The sequence below is a fragment of the Nyctibius grandis genome, chromosome 14 (assembly GCF_013368605.1).
Source record: "Nyctibius grandis isolate bNycGra1 chromosome 14, bNycGra1.pri, whole genome shotgun sequence".
NCBI lineage: Eukaryota > Metazoa > Chordata > Aves > Nyctibiiformes > Nyctibiidae > Nyctibius > Nyctibius grandis.
The window spans coordinates 11,887,109-11,905,980 of record NC_090671.1 but is presented as its reverse complement, the minus strand read 5'-3'; the positions used below and the strand labels follow the sequence as shown (position 1 = coordinate 11,905,980).

Below are 18,872 nucleotides of genomic sequence, written 5' to 3'. Positions count from 1 at the left end.
TACCTATGTTTAACTACCTGGGTTATATTTTGCCTTTAACAGTATCATATAATAATGTACTTTAAGGAAGAATTGATTGCTGACAGTTTTTCAGTAACTTGCAATGAAAATTTCTATTTGTGACTGTTTGAAAACAAATTTGGATTAATAAGGATATAAAATAATTTCGTTTAGAGATTGGTGTGGAGACCTTTCAGAGATTTCAGCTATTTCCTGGGAGCAAGTATCTGTCACAAAAGCACTAGTAGAACTGACCTGACTGATACCTGTAGAAGAAAGGCCAAAGAACTTGAATTGAGTGCTTGGAACTGATTTTTGGACACTGTCAGGTTGAGTCCTGTAGGGAGCTTGCAGTTTTTGTTATCTAGAATTTTTTTGACCTTAAACTTTACTCTTTATGTTTATCACTTCAGAGCATGTCATCCTCATCAATTTTTTTTTAAGGAGGGAAGCCAGAAGGTTATCTCTCTTTGGGTGTAGGTTTTGCTTTGTATGGTAGCTTTGCTTTAGGCAGTGTCTTATTGTGACTAAAGGTATATACAATGTTACTGCCAAAATCACCCATGCTCAGATGCTTTCCATTACTCGTGTTCTGAAAGTTGTTCTAGGCAACTTATTAAAGACCATGAAGTGACTCCAGCACTCAGGCACAGTGTTAAAACTTTAACTCTGCCATTAGTATAGTCCTTAATAAAAGCCAGAGCTTTTTTTCCTTAAGGCAGGCAGAATGTGTTGTCTAGCACATTTGTACCAACTTGTATAAATTAAACTATTAGCCAGTCCATTGTTTGTGCTGTTTGCTCTGAAAGTCAGGATGAGCATCTTGCCATAGTGGCTGTAGAGTTGTCTAGGTAGCCTGAGGGCAGGATCACTTTGTTACACACATAGTGTGTACGTTCTTGCCTCTCTTTGGTGGCAAGGACCAGAGGATTTGCCCACAGACAAATCCCACGCTGCCTGTAAACACTCTGCTTTGTGTTATCAATAGGAGATCATACCAGGCAGCATGTGACATCTAAAATGATCCCTTGGGAGACAAATCCTATGTTTGTGAAGAAGAAAGAATGAGGTGTATTTTGAAGTTTGACAGCTGTTTTGAAGCTGTACTGGCTTTAGACTGGTTAAGTACTTGCAAAGATGGATTAGCAAAAACAGGACAGGTGTGTTGTTCAGTGATGTGTGATAAACAGTAGGGAGATAAAACCACAGATGTAGATCAGACAACAGGACTTTTCTCTGTTGCAAAGTTCTTTCTCTTCCCATGTTACCTGTATGGCTGCTCACCTTGCCCTTAATCTCATGCCTCTGCTCTCCCTCTGAATCATCTTTTCAGTTCACACAGAGTTACCTTAGTGTTTAGGTACAGACTACTCATCCTTGCTGGGGAGGAGAGAATGTGATGGTTTGAGTAGGATATGTTATTTATGAGGATTCTGTGTTCCCACTGAGTAGCTCTGGAGTTCCTATATGCAGGGTGATTTTTTTTTTTTCTTAAATTCTGGTGCTAACATCTCTGGCCTAAAAGCAGATTGTTGCATCAGAGGCTTCCTTGGTTTGCATGCTTTGTATGTGTCAGTTTGAATAGGGCCTGCAATAAAATCCATGCAAAGAAATTCTTAAATGTTGTCTTCACACTTGATTGTTTTCCTGTTTGTTCTTGGCTTAATCTTGTTTCCACTGTAATAGGAGGATTCTCATTGATTTCAACAAAAGCAGAATTGGCCTGCAGTCTTTGTCTCATTTTCCAGCCTCAGATTAACCGAAGTTTGGTTTTGATAGTTAAAAACACAAGAAGAGATGACATTTCAGTAGAGACATTTCAATTAATGCTTATTTGCAGTGTGCTTCAATGCTGTTTTGTTACTGTACTGATCTTATAGATGCTAATAGGCAGCTTACTTTAAATTCACAACTCAGTTTATCTAATTTTTCAGTATGTTTCTGGTCTGTTTTCTCTGCACATACTGTATTCTTGATACACAGTGAAATAATATATGTAAATAATGAAACTGAAGATCATGTGAGATAATTTAAAAAGTAGTGCCTCAGAGGGAGTAAGATTTTTCTGGGCTTGGAAGCAAAGCCATATCATACTGAATAACTGGGTGTGCTACAGAAAGACATTTGGAGGGTTCTTTCTAATTCTTGAAAAATATTAGTGAGTAATTGTTATTCTGAAGTCCTAAAACTGTTGCTTCTGCTTCTTACCCCATTCATACAGGCCCCTTTTCAGTTATTCCATACTACCAACTATCTAAGGAGTCTTTTTTTTTTTTTTTGTAAAATCCTAATCAGTTTATTTCTATCAGTCTTAAGTACTCGCAAGACCTGGGCTTAAATAGCTGTGCTGCTACAGACTTCTTGTGTAGCTGCAGGCAAATTGCCCTGAGGATTTTTCACACTCGGACTCTTGGAGAATGTTATATAGAGAACACTGGTTTGAGCCCAGGGCCAGCAGTCCCTCCTGTGCTGACCAGGTGGCTCAGGAGCAGCGGTGCCTACTGACTTTTTGACCCTCTAGATGCTCAGCACTTTATCAGCTGTATGTTAAGCCCAATGCAGACAAGCAGACCAGTAAGTCTTTATCAGCTGCCAGATCTGTGTCATGAAATGCTAAATGCTTAGGATTTATTTCAAGGGTCATACAAGTCCTATAAATAAGTCCTATAAATAAACTTGAGAGCATCTTGGGCCGTAAGCTCTTTAGAACAGCTATGCCTTCTACCACAATACCTTTGTTTCCAGACCGAGTTACCAGATTTTGCAGGGGGATAGTTCATAGCCTCTACCTAAAGTCATTGTTAAAAATTTTCCTTTTGGTTCCAAAACTCTGAAATAGCAACAACTAAATGGAGGAAATAGAAAGCCAATATTTATTTTAGTTGAATTTGACTTTTAATTTCCTTACTTCGTGTGGCTCTTTCAGATTCTCCTGCGGAGGCAATGTGCTTACTTTTATAAATGGAATAATTGTGCTAAAACCTGCAATTCTTTTGGCAACTTAACAATTAAGTTAGACACAGTGTTTCTAAATCCCGATTTATTTTTAATTTTTAAATGTAGATAATGGAAGCTGGAGCTAGGTGGCAGCATTGTGACAGCGTGGTGTATTCAAACAGTAGACAGTGAATTCAGATCAGTTACTTTGAGTTGCAAAGAGAAAATAAGATTTACTTCTTTATTTAATGTTGTCTGCCTTTTCTCCCAAAGTGTGTGCCAGTTTTGACTCTCCTTTTTCATTGCAAATGTTTATCTGTAATTTATTTTCTTTCAGCATAAATCTGGTTTCATGCTTATTAGGCTTTTAATAGTTCCACTGTAACTCCTTGCATAAATGCAAAAACTATCTTTATTATAAAATCAACCACATTAATTTGTCACTGCAGTGAAGTGACTTAGTGAAGTAGTCTGTACATTTATTTATCCTAACAAGTTATGCTTTGATAATGATCAGAGAGGTACTTCAGCTGCATTTTCCAACAAAAGAGAAAAGGAAGTAATATATTTAACTGCATTGTTGTTGTTAATATTGATGCTTTGAGCAGTGAAATTTTCCACATTGCTAGTCACTTCAATGTTTACAAGAGTTGTATATAGTTAGGTCTTTTGTCTCCTAGATGTTAATAGATAAGATAGTTTGGATGAATAGTGTTAATGTGTAACAGCTGCTGCAGGTTATAGCAGCTCTAGGTCCTTCACTCCTCCTGGTTGCCTAGATATACTGAAAGTGAAACTCTGCCGAAGGACTTATCTTGGAAAATCTGACTGGTAAAAGCGTGCTGTTAAAATTATAGTCTGCATGGAGAACTCTGATGGCTGGGCAGAGTTGGAAGTGAAGGAAGTTTATTTATTCCATGGGTTACAAGTGATGTGCAGTGGGATTTCTGAGGTCTAATGAGAGAGCCTGAAAAGTTATGTGAGAAAATGGAGAATGCAATTGCTGCTGCTGTAGATAGGTGCTGGGATTTACTTCAGCTGTGGTTAAAGGAAATACTTGCCTGTAGTCCTAGAGTAGGTCCTGTGAAGGATTGACAACTTCAGGGTTTTTTGAAGTCTTAATGTGCTGCCAGAATTTTGCTTTTCATTTATGTGAACTTACATTTTTCTTTCAATATGTTTTTTCAGGGTACGCTAATACAGCATCTGAAAGAACACATTCTTCATGGCAACATGACCAGCAATGACATTATTATGTACTATACAACGGCAAGTGTGGCTTATTAAGGCATTTTAAAAAACATTTTAATATATTTTTCTTATAAAGATGGGAGAGCTCTTCCTACAAATCCACAAGTACATTTTTATATATTTTTGATTCTTGTTCTGCAAGAGATTGTCCTACTTAACTAAGTTTAAAAAAATGAGGTGGAATAATAAAATGCAACAGGGACCTTTCTGATGAAAGGTCAAACCCATGTTAAATGTTTCTGATCTAATTAGTGAGGAAAATGGATTGATTTTTACAGTCTCTTAGGTTTATTGATCTAACTGCCTCATCAATATTGCCTGCAAAACAGGCTCTACCTTCCTGCATCATGCAAGGCCTGACCATGCTGAAGATGAGAATTTCTGTTTTGGTGGGGAGGCAAGAAGCTGCACAACTCTAAGTTTAGTAAAGGAAAGGGAACTGATCTCTGTAAGAGTTCAGTTATGTGGCTTTTTCTAATGCTGTGGTCAAGAAAATTATTCCAAAGTCTTCTATTACTGTAATGGTTTGAGAAGGCTAATGTCTTTCCTTGTGAATTCCTCTCTGAACTTTAACACTACTAGTCAGTTTGTAATATCTCCATGGAGAAATCATAGTTACCTGTCCCAGAGTTGTCCTGTCTCATGCTTTAAAGGGATATATATAGGGAGGTATGGAATCCCCATCTCATTAGGTATTTGCAAGCATAAGTTAGATGAACATTCATCAGGAACACGTAGCTGATCCAGTCTTGGGATAGGTGAGAGGATAAACAGTGCTCCAGCCTTGTTTTCTGATTCCTAAAGAATACAATTAGATGTACTCAGCAGAGATGGGCATAAACTCAGGTGTTGGTTAACAGTTTCTTAAAGCAGGAAGACTTTGGGCAAGGAAGATGGCACCTCTTGGATAAGGGCAGAGAGCATGCTTTGGTTTGGATGATTCTGCGAAAAGCTACACCTGTCCATCATTTTCTAGTTGCCTGTAGCTCCTCTACCATTATATGACAGCAGGCAACACTCCTGGTCCTCTGATAGAGCTGCCAGGAAAGCAGATAGCTGGCTGACAAAGATAGAAACTAATGTTGGTATTTTCTCTTTTCTAGACTGGCTGGATGATGTGGAATTGGTTAGTGACTGCACTTGCTACAGGAGCTTCAGTGGTCCTCTATGATGGATCTCCTCTAATTCCATCACCAAATGTGCTCTGGGACTTGATTGACAGACTAGGGTATGTAAACAACATTAAATGGAATGATAATGGACTTTGCTCCTGTTATGATGACCGCATACAAGCAACCTCATTAAAAGTGTTGCTCCCTTGGTCAGAAACTAGTGTGTAGCATGACATAGTTTATCTTCTGGCTTAGCCTTGAGTGGAACTACTTTTTAAAATTTTGTACTAAAACTATTTGAGAGAGAGCAGAACAGACAGAGCACTGATTGTTTCAAATTTGAGTCAAGTATTTAGATTCCAGGCAAACAAAGACTTTGGTTCAATAGTCAAGTTTTCAAGAGCAGCCTCTTCAAAACGCAGAAATTGGGAGCAATCTCAAGGGTAATTTCTCAGCACACTCAGAACTTAGAAAATAAGAATCCTTTCTTTCAAGCAGCTTAACATAAGACTCAATATAGCACTTTGACTTAAAGACAGAAATTGACTGGAAAGGCTCAGCAGGGTTGCTTATATTTTCATATTTTGCTTTTTAATCTGTAATGCCTAATTGTCCCTGTCAAGCTGTTTGTTAATTGTTTTACACAGTTGTTTGTGCCTAAAAATGCTCACAGTGCCCTCTCTCGAAGCCTAGAGATATAGCAGGTATCCGATAAACAGCTGTAAAACTCTGTGGTTCAACTTCGGTGTTTTTTTCTGTAACATTCCTATTTTGCCAGCTGGGTGTAAGGAATGGATCTGAATGATATTACTGGTAAAATGAGTGTAATTTTTAATTGATAAATAAAATTAATTAATTTGTGGTAGAAAGCGGATGCTAAAAGATTCCCTTTCTGACTCTTGATATTTAATAATTTAAACCTTCACTCTGTCTTTTGTGACATGTAATATTTAAAGACTGACATTTTGTCTCTGGCTATTACAATTGAAGGTTAATGCGTAGTCAGAATGCTTCCAGTAAAAAAAAAAAATACACAAAACAAAACCACGAACTGAAGACACCCCCCACCTCCCCCAAAAAACCCCCCAGTTAGGACAACAGGCAACAACTTAGAATCGAGAAATAACACAGCTTATTTTTAAGCATTGTTTCTACATGCCAAAAGTAAGTGAAGATAACTGAAATGTGTCTGCATGTCTCAGTTTTGTAATCTGGTGCTAAAAGCGGTGGCCATCTGTGTGGTACTTCATAATGCAGTCTGTTCCCAACTCAGTCATATGTTACATACTTAAAAAAAAGACTTTAACATGTTAAGACTACCTTACTTCTCTGAAGATGTACCATACTGTCCTTCAGATAGCTTATTCTTATAGTATCATCCAGATATCTCGTACTGCATGACAAGAATTACGTAAGTGGACATCAATTAAAGATCTGTTCAAGTGAACTGTATTTGGTCACCATCCACCAATTATATATCATTTGGAAGGAAATAACAGGTCTACACATGCTGTAGAGGAAGTGTCAAAGAGCTTAAAAATAAACAAAGAAGCGTTATGTATTCTAACTGTAAAATAAGCCGTAATTTGAAGCATGGAGGGAAAGTAAGATATTACACAAGAGTAGAAATAGTTCACATGATTGTGGTCCATGATAACTGGAGGAGCAGTATACTTCTGTGGGCTCTCATGGTGCTGTTCCCATGTATTGGATAAATTTCTCTATGCACTGATGTGTTTGTGCAAATAGCCTGTCCCTGTCCCTACCCAAGAGGTGGCAGCCTCTCAGTGACTGTCACCCTCCACCTAAATGGCAAAGGAAGACATCCCTTTTTCATAGCATTGAAATAGCCCTCTCTGTGTCTGCAACTGTATTATCTCAAGAGCTGTTCTACCTTCCATCTTGCCTTTAGAGTAAAAGCAAAGGCAGCAGGATCTTATTTTAAGTTCTACTGATGTACATATTGCCCATGTTCTGCGCACTCAGACTGTATCCCTTATCCTTATCTGTCTCTATGCATTTTTTTGAGTGAGTTTTATTGCTGTAATATAAAATGAATTAGCAGAAGGCAGGGAAGAGGATTTCGTGAAAGTCAGCAGAAACATTAAACTAGCACTTCCATTGATAGAGTAGGGAAAGGGTACAGCCTTCATTTCAAGTTTTAATTATGTTGTATTGGAGAGCTCTAAATAGGCTTTTTATAAAGGTGGAATTCAATGGTTCGGACAGCTAGGGCAAATTCCATGTTTGGTTAGGCACCTGCAATGCAGACTTTTTGTCACTGGAAAGTGAACGGGTACCTAAGAGAACATCCCTGGCTGCTGTGTTCAGAGTGAAGTAGTATTTGTTAAACTGTGCCCTGAAATGGCAAAATGTTTTATATGTAAGAGTGTAACAAGGCAGCAGTTTTGTGTTAAACAGCTTAGTGGCAATTATGGCCCATTAATGAAGCAAATGTTGTAACATCTTGTGATGTCTTTGGAGTTCTGCAGTTATGAATTCCTGTAAATGAAAGTGAATGTTTTCCATGAGGTGGGAAAGCTTTGCTTAATATTTAAAGATAGAATTACAAGTTTCAAAGCTGCAGAAATGACATGTGATCTGACTCATTTTGATTGCTCAAAAGGATGTGCCTTGCACCTACTCAAGCAATGCAGTCTCTTTAGGCTTTCTAATCAGTGTACAGTGTCTACAGCCTCTGCTTACTGCAGTGGGAATTGGAGGTCTTTAGAATCTTAGCATATTTAAATATGCAAAACGTGAACTTTTTTCCCCTGTAGGATCACCATCCTTGGAACGGGTGCAAAATGGCTGGCTGTGCTAGAAGAGAAAAACTTAAAACCATGTAAGCTTCAAAAAGCTATTGAATCCCTTCTATCCTCCCTCCTGCCTTCCCTCTCCAGGTTCTGGCCCTGTGTCTTGTCACAAAGTCCTTTATGTAATTATTCTGGATTGTAGTGACAAATAGTTACAAACTTTTATTGAAATTCTACCTTAACCTGTTTTGTTGATTTCCTACTTTTTAAGGTGAAACACACAATCTCCAGACACTGCACACCATACTGTCTACAGGATCACCGCTCAAATCTCAAAGCTATGAGTATGTCTACAAACACATAAAAAGCAGTGTCCTGCTGGGATCCATTTCAGGTGATGTTTTTATGCTGCATGTTCCTTACTAATTCTCTTGGCCTGCACATTTCCTTCTTGCTTCTTTGCTGCTGTATATTTGGGAGGCTTAAGCCTTGGATTGCTCAGGCTTGGTTGTAGTTAAACTGGAATTGTCTTTTTAGTGCAGAGATTTTCTGCATAATTCAGTGTGCTGTAATGAAGCTCATACAGTCAAAGGCTTTTAGGTGGAATGTTTCTGACATGGTGAATGTTTTGGGGTTTAGCTTTTTTTAAGCAGGATCATTTATTTTGACTGGCTGTCCTTAGGGGTAGCAGAGTGAGAGCAAGAAGAGTATTAACCTACAGAACATACTGTTCTGCAAATAGCTGACTTTAGCAGAAAATACCTCCTGAAGAGGCTTTTCCATGTTCCTGTTTCAATTCTTTCGTGCCAAGTAATTGGCACTGCAGACAGATTTTTGTAAATTATATAATTAGAGAAACATCAAGCCCACCTACTGTGCAGTTTCTTGTGAGGAGTGCTAGCTGAGGCAAGTTCTGTTCACGTAAGGTCCACTACAGAACTCCTCATTCTGCTTTGTAACAAGGACTGACTCTTTCAAAGGGCTTTTAAACTTAGTTTGATTTTTAAAGTCTTGACTATTCTGCTACTGAAGTCACCTCTGACTCTAGTCTTAGTAAGAATAGCGCTGAATTTTGAACTTGCTGCTGTAGACATGAACAGTCTCAAATGCAGAAGACTTATTTTTGAGTAAAGCTAACATGATTGATTTGTGTCATATAATTCTACTTCCTTGAAGTCCTCAAAAGACTATAAATGTTCCAGTTAAGTAAGCACTTTGACAGTATCTATTTTTATTAAGATAACTGTTCATCCTATAGGCATGGCTCCCCTCTCCCTCCCCATGTGCTAATGAGAACAAGATATAAAAGCTAAGTAAATATCAAGTGGAATAGCTTGACTGGTTACTTTTAAACTAACGAAAACAACCAAGAAAACATTTCTAAGTGATCTTAAATATCCAAGTCTGTAAACCAGGGCCTGTTTATTTTCTCACTCTTATATAAACAGAAATTTCCTTAAATGAGATTAAAGAAACTGTTGGAAGAAGAAAAGTTATGCCTTAAGGAATATTTCTGCATGAAAGGCATACATGTATAAAGACACATAAAGTAAGAAGCCTTCTTTTATTAAAAGTCACATAACATCCTAGATAATGCTGTCTATTCTGTGCTGCTTAATGCAGATCAGAAGCATTTGGCAAAGGTGGCAGTTTGCTGTTCTACAGTTCCTATGTGGCTTTCAGTTTTGCTTTTTCCAAAAAGTACTGTGTATTCTAAATGGACTTCTTTTATTGTAGGTGGGACAGATATCATTTCATGTTTCATGGGTCAGAATGTTACAATTCCAGTTTACAAAGGAGAAATTCAGGCCAGAAATCTTGGAATGGCTGTAGAAGCATGGAATGATGAAGGTAACTATTATCCAAAATATTATGCACCATTAGGAAAAGCAGTAGTTACATGACCTCAAGTTTCATTCATCAGAATGAATTCTTTCTTTGTAAACAGGAAAACCAGTTTGGGGTGAGAGTGGAGAGCTGGTTTGTACCAAGCCTATTCCCTGTCAGCCTACACACTTCTGGAACGATGAGAATGGAAGCAAATACAGGAAGGCTTATTTTTCAAAATTCCCAGGTATGTAATGAAGAGCTTTGGATATTGCTCAAACTGGCCAAGGATACAGGTTGTATTGCTGCTTTTAGGAAGGTACAGGTTTATTCTTGCCCAGTGATAGGCAGGTGCAGCTTTGAATCTAGATTTCCAGGGCGAGAACTCCATGGCATGTTTTATAATATCTCTCACTCTGTTTTCTAGTGCTTTTTTTTGAATATGGATCCAAATCAGTTTACTAAGCGTCTCTGGAAAGCTCCAGTACCATTTTGCTCCTGCTCTCATTAGGCAGATATGACTGTAACAGCCTGATAATCCTTAGTGCAGACATAGACTGTTTGGCATGAGTGTGAAATGAGAGTGCTGAATAGGTCAGGGAGCAATCCTCCATGAATAAGTGCTACTGCACCTCTGCCAGACTCCTCCTACCTAGCTGGAGGAGTGAATCCTAAGGGGTAAGTGCTGACCTGCTACCTCATTAGCATGAGGTTTAAGTATGTGCTGCCTGAGACATGCGTATGCTGCATTCATGCAGTCTTCCAGTGGTGGTAAGGAGTAAAGGAGCAGGTACTGTGGGCCAGAGGCTTTCTTCCTAATAATTGTGGAGGACTCTGCTCATCCAGAGCTTTTGCTTTTGTGGCACAGCCATGCTGAACTCCCTGCTGCCTACTGAGTAGGGGCTTTTATAGGAGCAGGACCTCAAGCTGCTGCTTTTTGGAGGCAGAAGCATTTTTATAAATAGCAGTAATACAGAGTGGATTCACAAGAGATGACAGGACGTGCAGCAGGAGGTAATCATATAGGAAAATTGAGGGACTGGAAGTTGCAGTCTGCATGTAAGTCTGACAACAATAAATGGAAAAAAAAAAAATCTGACAGTTGTTAGATTGAAATCACCGTGGTCCAGAGGTTCTGTCTGAAACCCCTTTTCTGTTTTTCCTTGTAAATGGACTTAAGGTTGTAACAGTGCAGTTAGAAAATGGTCTCACATGCACATGCATGTGCAAATAATCGAGGTGTTTTTTTAGAAAAATTTGAGTAGAATTGGCTTGTATTTCTTTTTGTGGCAGGCTGCTGTAGTGGTACCAATCTTAACAATAATACAAAAGTTATTCCAGCTCTGAGAAGTCAAATCTGATTTTACATTAACACAAATCAAGAACGTTAAGCACATAAGCTCCATAGGGAATTGTTGAGACCTATTGTGCAAGCCCAGAAAGCTTCTTGCATAGAATTGTACATCATAAAAGTATATCAAGAAAGACTGGTGGGAATATTGTTACCTTTGTGGAAGATTCTTCCAGTTTCCTCAATGTGGTATTCAGAGCAGCTACTCATCCATTTTCTAGAGGATACTGTATAGTCATGCAAACAGGTAATCAGAAGGTAACCTAGGGTTTGATCCTAATGTGTGAGTTCCTGTTGCGTGTGCTAGCTCTTTGTAGTAAATGCAATGTGGATTGTTTGTAAGCACTGCTATGTTTGCTGTGGGTAGTTCTCAAAGTATATTGATATGTTATATTTCTGTATGTATTTTACTAAGTTACATAAGTTGAATTACACAAATGCCTGCTGTGACTGGATGAATAAGAGATCATCTGCTTAACCTTTGTCATTCTCTAATAGGTGTTTGGGCCCATGGCGATTACTGCAAAATTAATCCCAAGACAGGAGGAATTGTCATGCTGGGTCGCAGGTATAGTATTTTGGTGAAAGTATTCAGAGTAAACAATTGTTAAAATTTGCAAACTTCACCTTAGAGCATAACATACATGATTCTCCATCATGCCTGTTAGCTTTATATTCATCTTGTTAAATCCAGTGTTGTGGATTTCAACCCTTAGATTAATCAGAGCAGTTGGATTAGAGGGAAGGGAGCCCATTTCAAAGTTCTACCACACTTTTGTATATGTGAACACAAGACAGTATTGGACCTGGTTTTGTGTTCTATGGTTTATAATGATCATCTGTAAGAGTTCAGATTGAGAGTGCAGCACGTTCAAGGTGGTGAATCGGGAAACTTGTCTTGTGGTCTTGGCTTTGCTGCCATTGACTTGCTTTACAGCAAAACTTGATTATAGAAGGCCAGGTATAAAGTTGTGCTCATGTTAGCAATCATAGCCATTCAGGATCACAATTGTGGCTAAACCTTCTACTTGCATTTAAAAGTTGCTGTTTTTGAAACAAAGTAGAGTGAATGCCTTGAAGCTGTGTCTGGCATTGTCACAAATAGACCTCCCTCAACAGACTACGGTGTGAGGCTGCTATGTATGAAACACGAGTTCCAGCTATAAGAGACTGGAAAGTAATGATATGCAATTGCAATATGATGGAGCACGACAAAGATTCTTGGTCTGTTTTGTCGTCAGTGGTACGTGTGTGTATTTGTAGGCTACTGGAAAGAGGAGGGACTAGGAAAGGTGAATGAATAATGTTGAGGTTCTCTGTACCACCTCATTCTAATGAGCAAAATGCCTTTTTGAGTCAAATTCTTTTAAAATTCTGTTTCTAATGTGGAAACATATTCACTGCAAGAAATGTAGAGAGACTTGGTTAATTGCATCAGTTTTTCTCTTTTTATCAAACTCTAATTACATTTTAATGCTGCTTTGTTTTGTGTGTGATTTTCAGTGATGGTACATTAAACCCAAATGGCGTACGATTCGGAAGTTCTGAAATCTATAACATAGGTATGAAATCAACTTTCCACCTCTTTCAACTATGACATTGTTGCCTTAAATCTGAAAAGTTAGCATTATAAAGGTGTTTGGAAGGATTAGGTAATAAAAGACTTGCTGTTTTTCAAACGAAAGACAGTATAGAGCATATTAGCATTAACAGTAAAATTCTGTTTTGTAGTTGAAATTGGTTGCTTTCCTGAAGTACCTGTAGGACTGCAGATGAGTAGTCAAGATGTGTTCTCCATAAGATGTTGCTTTCATATAATAAGGCTTTACAGACTAATTACATCATGCAGACTTATGAGAATACCTGACTTCTGAGGCTTTTCTTTTTCTCCACCGAGACGAGCTCTTGAGACTGGTTTTATTGTATCTTTCCTAATAATTAGATAAAGTTCTTGAGCTTGTGCTTCGTATTTCAAAGAAGGTCTGTCTTGTGAAAGGTGGTGAAACTGTGTGCCTGCAAAGGTGCTAATTGAGACTCAAGGACCTGTTGACTTTCCTTGTTTTTGTGTGATCAGGCATGTTAGTTTTCTGTCTATGTGGCAATGGGGGTTGTGAGGAAAGACAAAGAAGATGGTTTGGTGTAGAAGCTTATCTGTCCAAAAGTTATAGCAATTTTTTTTGTTCTGGGCCTAAATATATATATATATATGGTCCTTAAACCTGGATTTTCACCTGAGCAGGAGTTAAAATTTCAGACCACCCAGAGGGGAAGCTCGTTGTAGAATAACCTAGCTAGGATGTCTGTTTTGCCTTTGCAGCTCTAGGGGAGGTGATACTTGGTGCAACCACAAAAAAAATGTGCATCCAGAATAATATACAAATGCAAGTGCTAATAAGGACTCTTCCTTTATTTCAGTTGAAGCCTTTGAGGAGGTTTCTGATAGCCTCTGTGTCCCTCAGTACAACAAAGATGGGGAGGAGAGGGTGATACTCTTCCTGAAGATGGCATTAAACCACACGTTCAGCCAGGATCTGGTGAAAAGAATTCGAGATGCAATACGTGTAGCGCTTTCTGCCAGGCATGTTCCAAGCCTCATTCTAGAAACCAAAGGCATTCCGGTATGTCATGAAAAATGCTGCCTACTTTTTTCTTTGTCACCTTGAATAGTAATTAAGGAGCAGTTGTCATTGCTCTTCAAACCCACATGTGTGGAAATTTTAGCATCTCAAAAGTGTATTTGAGCTTTATAAATAGTTTGTCTATGTTGCCTAGCAACATCATTTCATCTCCTTTTCAGCTAAGCATGTTTTTGTTTTTTAACAATACCTAAAAATGCCCATTCTCAGTTTATAAATGTGTTGTGTTTCCTCAGTAATAGATACTTAAGCCTTTTAAAGGAAAATATTAGAAAGGTAATTTAACTTTAGCTTTTCTGGCTACTCATAAACTTTTGCTTTTGTTTTTATTTTCCTGTTTTGAATGACATTCTTATGAAAGCTGAGAGCACTGCACAAATTTATAAAATCATTTTGTAAACCATTTCACTTTTACATCTGTTTAGCCACTTAAATGTAGCACTATTTTACACTCATGCAAAGATGACATTTTTTTAATGTCATCTTAACTGTAGCAGTAACTAAAATAAAATCTATGTGCTTATGAGAGCAGGGGGGAGAAAAATGTGTACAGCTAAAGGTTCTGCGTGCTCAGTCTTCTGGAGCTGCATTAGAGTGCTCTTCCTTGCTGTATGAACTCTTTAGCTGGAATACCTGTTTTTTATAGTCCTCTCTGATGCTAGTCTCCTCAGCAGCTCCATGAGCAGCAGAAGGAGGGTGCAGAGTGTAGTTGTCTCGAGTCCATTTGCACATAGGCTTGTGTGTCTAGAGAAAAGGCTTGAGACTTCAGACCTGTTATTTGATATTCTGATACCTACACTGGCAGTAAATGGGTTTCTATGAGAAAGTGGTCTAGGGTTCAGGACTGCCAGCCTCCACAGAGCACACAGTGATCTAGTTCTCATCTGTTGAGTTACTTCTGTTTCAGGCCACTGTGGGCAAATAATACTTGCCTCAAAATATTGTCTTTGCACGAGTGTAAAATCCCCTGCACCTGTTAAATGGTGAAGTCTAGATTTTCTGGGCTGCAACTTAGCTTCTGCGTGAAGTGTTGAACTTGAAAACCATGTAAATCACCTGAACATACAGCATGAAGTTGATGGCAGTGAGGTGTTTGTGATGGGCTGCCCCTCAGGAAAGCCTGCATAGACTGTTAATTAGTTCACACTTTGAATTTACAATTGAGTGAATTTTAATTACCTTTCAGGTAAATATGCCAGTGGTAAAGTGATCAAAGCTGTCTCCGATCTTTCAAAGAAAGTTTCGCTTGGAAAGGAAACCTCTTTCTATTTTCTGCCACTTTTAGAAATGTATTTGAATCCTCATCTGAAAATATAACTGATCTTGGCTGTGTACTGAAACTGTATGCTGGTAGAAATAGTATAGCTATATTGAAGTGATTAGGACTTGATAATACAAAGCATGGTTTTAATGAGATATCCAGGTGTTAAAAAACACACTGCAAACACTTAGTGTGAATCTTTCTAGTGCTGTCCTGATGAGATAAGCATTCTGGTCATCATCCACAAGATGTTTACTGACTAGACAAATGTGCTTTGCTGAACAGTCTGTCTGACCTTTTGTAAAGGGGGCAGTTCCCTTGCAGGCCACTGAGGTGGTTTCTGAGCACTTGTGAAAATTGGGTTGCTAATTGTTGAGGAGGAAGAGTGGTTCAGGTGGATAGGATTACACATAACTGCAGTAGTTTTAATAAGGAAAAGTTTGATTTAGTGTCAAGATCAATATTGCAAGAGTGTATTTAGTTGAGGATTGTTTAGCCTGGCTCTGGAGATCTCTAATGAAAAGTGGTGACTCCTGGAGTTCAGGAGTTTCAGTGGCTTTGGAGGCCAGGAACAACGTGGGTTCCTCAATCATCAGATTCAGTAGTAAAGCAAGTGTGGTTTCTGTTCCCACAGCAGAAGGACAAGACTAAGGAGATACTTGGAGGTTAGCTTTTTAAAGTTGTCATCCCCCAAAAGTTCTCAGTAGTACCAGCCCAAAGGAAGGTGGTATTAAAGTCTTGGTGCCTATAAAAGCAGAGATTGTCTTCTAAAATGGGCCTTGACAGTTCCTGTTAACATGGGAGTAGTTCTTCCTTACTGAGCTGTACTGGTCAGAAATTACAGTGGTCTGATCCAAGAAGAGAAGAATTAGGCTTTTGTTGTCTGCAACGTCCTTATGTTTAGAGTAACACAGTAGAATGTAATTTTTGTGATCTTTCTGTGGAGGTAAAGCCTTTGTCATGGTCTGTTTTGAAACATTTTGATGCTGAAGACCATTTAAGCTCAGTGTTTCCCTTTACCCTGTTAGAAAAAGGCTGTCCATTTAAGACACAAAAGTCATTGTTTTCTTCTCCCAAAGACCAATGGATTTGGGCTTTGAGCCCATACTTGGAAAATCAAGAATTGTTTGAAAATTGGATGTGTCAGAACATAAAACACAGATGATTTTTTAGTGTTTGTTTATACCATGATTCTGATCTGGTTTCATTGGTTTAAGTAGGAGCTTGATCATTTTCTCACAGTATTACCAAATAGGAATAATAAACTAAAATCACATATGTACTTTTCCTTGAATTCCACTTACTCTTCAAGTGATTTTCAGAAGAGAGATTCTGATGCCTCAAGTGTAACAGAGAAGGGAAGGCATTGTGCTAAATACTGATTGAGTTCTGGGATTGGTGGAGAGCTTCATGAATATTTCCTTAAAGCTGTATATGAAAAGTGTAATTTTGTCATTGCTGGTTTTGTTTTTCAGTATACAATAAACGGGAAAAAAGTGGAAGTAGCTGTGAAGCAAATAATTGCAGGGAAAGAAGTTGAGCAGCGGGGAGCTTTCTCAAACCCAGAGACTTTGGACCTGTACCAAAATATTCCTGAGCTTCAGAACTTCTGAAGTAACTTGTTTGGTTTTTTGCATCTGTCTTTGTTCTGTGTTTGTTTTGTATATACCAATACTGTATGTAAAGAAAAAGTTCTATTTAATACCAGTGGTTCTTTTAAAAGAAAAAGATATTTCATTAAGTGCATTATGAAAGGCTTGGGTAAAGCTTAGCTCCCTTTTATTGGCTAAATATGCCATGTATCTTGGAGTTTTTTCCAGCCTGGAAGGAGGAACCTGCCTGTTTTGATTTTTGTATGTATGAGTGCATCTTTTCTGGTTAGATTTACATCAGCAGCCCATCAAACGGGAGCACCAATAGCATAAGTTATTGCTTATAATAGAATATTTCTTTCATAAAGTGTTCACTTTCTTTTTTTAACTGGATTTTTAGCAACATTTTTTTCAATCCACGTGTTTGTCACCTGTAAGGAATATACAGTGATTTTAACTACTTGACCGTGAAACATGGAAGTGTTCTATATATAGTGTGCATTTAAATGTTTTTATAGAGCCAAATCGTAATGCACTAAACTCATTTGACTTGACTCAGAATAATTTGTCTTGAAATATCTCACGGTACCCTTGAAGGTAATTGCTGCTTCATTTTATGATGTAACCTTTCTATTGTTTTAAGCTTTTAGTTGATAGACTTCTGGGGGTTCAGAAGGTGAGGGAGCAATCGCTGCCTCCTTATTCCTGGCATAACTCCAGGTTATTTCCATGCAGTTTACTGTCATTACTCTGGATTAACATCATTGCAGTTCAAGACAGCATTTTGCTTCCTTGTTTTGAAGTTCTTTATTGGCTGTGAGGCAACAATCCCATGTTATGTTAGCTGAAGGATTCTGGTGTGTTCATTTATTAAAAGTTGATGTTTTTGTAACTTTTTTTACTAAATATGTTGACAGTGAAAGACTAAAATGTTTTCTAGCTCTGTATCCTTCCAGTTGATAAAGGGAAAAATACTGTAATGAGCATACTAAAAAGGTAAAATGGAAGCACTAAAACACTGTTTTGTTTTTCATAAAATACAGTTGCAGTAGTTGTACCGAACGTCTGGCATTCAGTATCTCCTGCACTATTTGAATTTTGTGGGTTAAGTATTTAATGCATTAAAATCATGGATGTCCTTACAATTGTGTTGAATGCATTCAGCATTGATAAAGAGTTAATTAAAATAAATGGATTCTTTATATATATATAAAATATATATTCCATCTGTTTCAACTTTCACTCATTTATTGTCTTATTTTTATTTTCCTTTCAATTGGGTGTCATGGAATCATTTTTAGCTTAATTTGTTACTGATTTTAATGGTTTTAATCCAAGTCCACCTCACTACGAAATTACTGTTCTCTGAAAGTTTTACCCTGTTTTCTTATGCAGAGCCCGGGACAAGTAAAGCCCTGCTGCTAGTTATGTATGCATGGTTGGCTCATTGCGAAGGTCACAGGTGAACAAGAGAGGAAGAAAGCATGCTGAAAATGTGCCTTGTCTCAGTGCAGTGAGCAGTTGTAGGTTGTGATACATTAATGTTGCTAAAAGGGATCCATCTGTGCGCTGAAAGGTGTATTTCCTCCACCCTGTGATAGATTTCAGCTCACTTGCTTCAGTAAGCTGAAGGCTGTTGCAGAATATATCAAATATTGCTGCTAATAATGCAGTAAGAGTGGAACTGCCCATAAATGCAGCTGAGGAGCAGCCCCTCTGAGGGGGTCTGTGACCGAATCACAAGAACTCAGTCATTGTGGACAGCAGCTCCATGCTCGCTGCAGGATGCAGAAATGCCTCATTAGCAAACGAGGCTTTAAATGAGCTGGTCTCCACTTGACTTGCTGAACTGTACCAAGTCAGACAATATACCATGCTGGCATGCTAAATGTGATAATATAAATACCAAACACCCGTTAGAAAAGTATAACAATGAGCTATCCAGCTGCCAATAACCTAGGAATTTAAAAGTACTTTTAATCATTTCCCCTCTGGCATGCTATATATAAATTTTACATTAACTGTGACTTTGTATTCATTAAAACTTCATTATGTTGTTCTTTAATTCATGCAAAATGTCTGGAGTTTACAAAGCCCACAGATCCTTATTAATAAGTAATTTTGGGGTATTTCATTAATTAAAGATAGT

At 38.1% G+C, this 18,872-nt stretch overlaps 1 protein-coding gene across 1 annotated transcript in view; it reads left to right on the top strand.

Annotated features, from left to right (window-relative positions):
- AACS (acetoacetyl-CoA synthetase) overlaps window positions 1–17,940 on the top strand; it is a 42,038-nt gene extending 24,098 nt beyond the window's left edge. Inside the window, exons 9-18 of the mRNA XM_068412481.1 lie at window positions 4,126–4,206; window positions 5,292–5,416; window positions 8,081–8,145; window positions 8,328–8,450; window positions 9,794–9,907; window positions 10,005–10,130; window positions 11,733–11,802; window positions 12,738–12,796; window positions 13,650–13,852; window positions 16,607–17,940. Coding sequence (XP_068268582.1) covers window positions 4,126–4,206; window positions 5,292–5,416; window positions 8,081–8,145; window positions 8,328–8,450; window positions 9,794–9,907; window positions 10,005–10,130; window positions 11,733–11,802; window positions 12,738–12,796; window positions 13,650–13,852; window positions 16,607–16,744 — 1,104 coding nt within the window. The 3' untranslated portion in view covers window positions 16,745–17,940. The remainder of the gene's footprint in view (window positions 1–4,125; window positions 4,207–5,291; window positions 5,417–8,080; window positions 8,146–8,327; window positions 8,451–9,793; window positions 9,908–10,004; window positions 10,131–11,732; window positions 11,803–12,737; window positions 12,797–13,649; window positions 13,853–16,606) is intronic.
- Window positions 17,941–18,872: the final 932 nt, after the last annotated feature.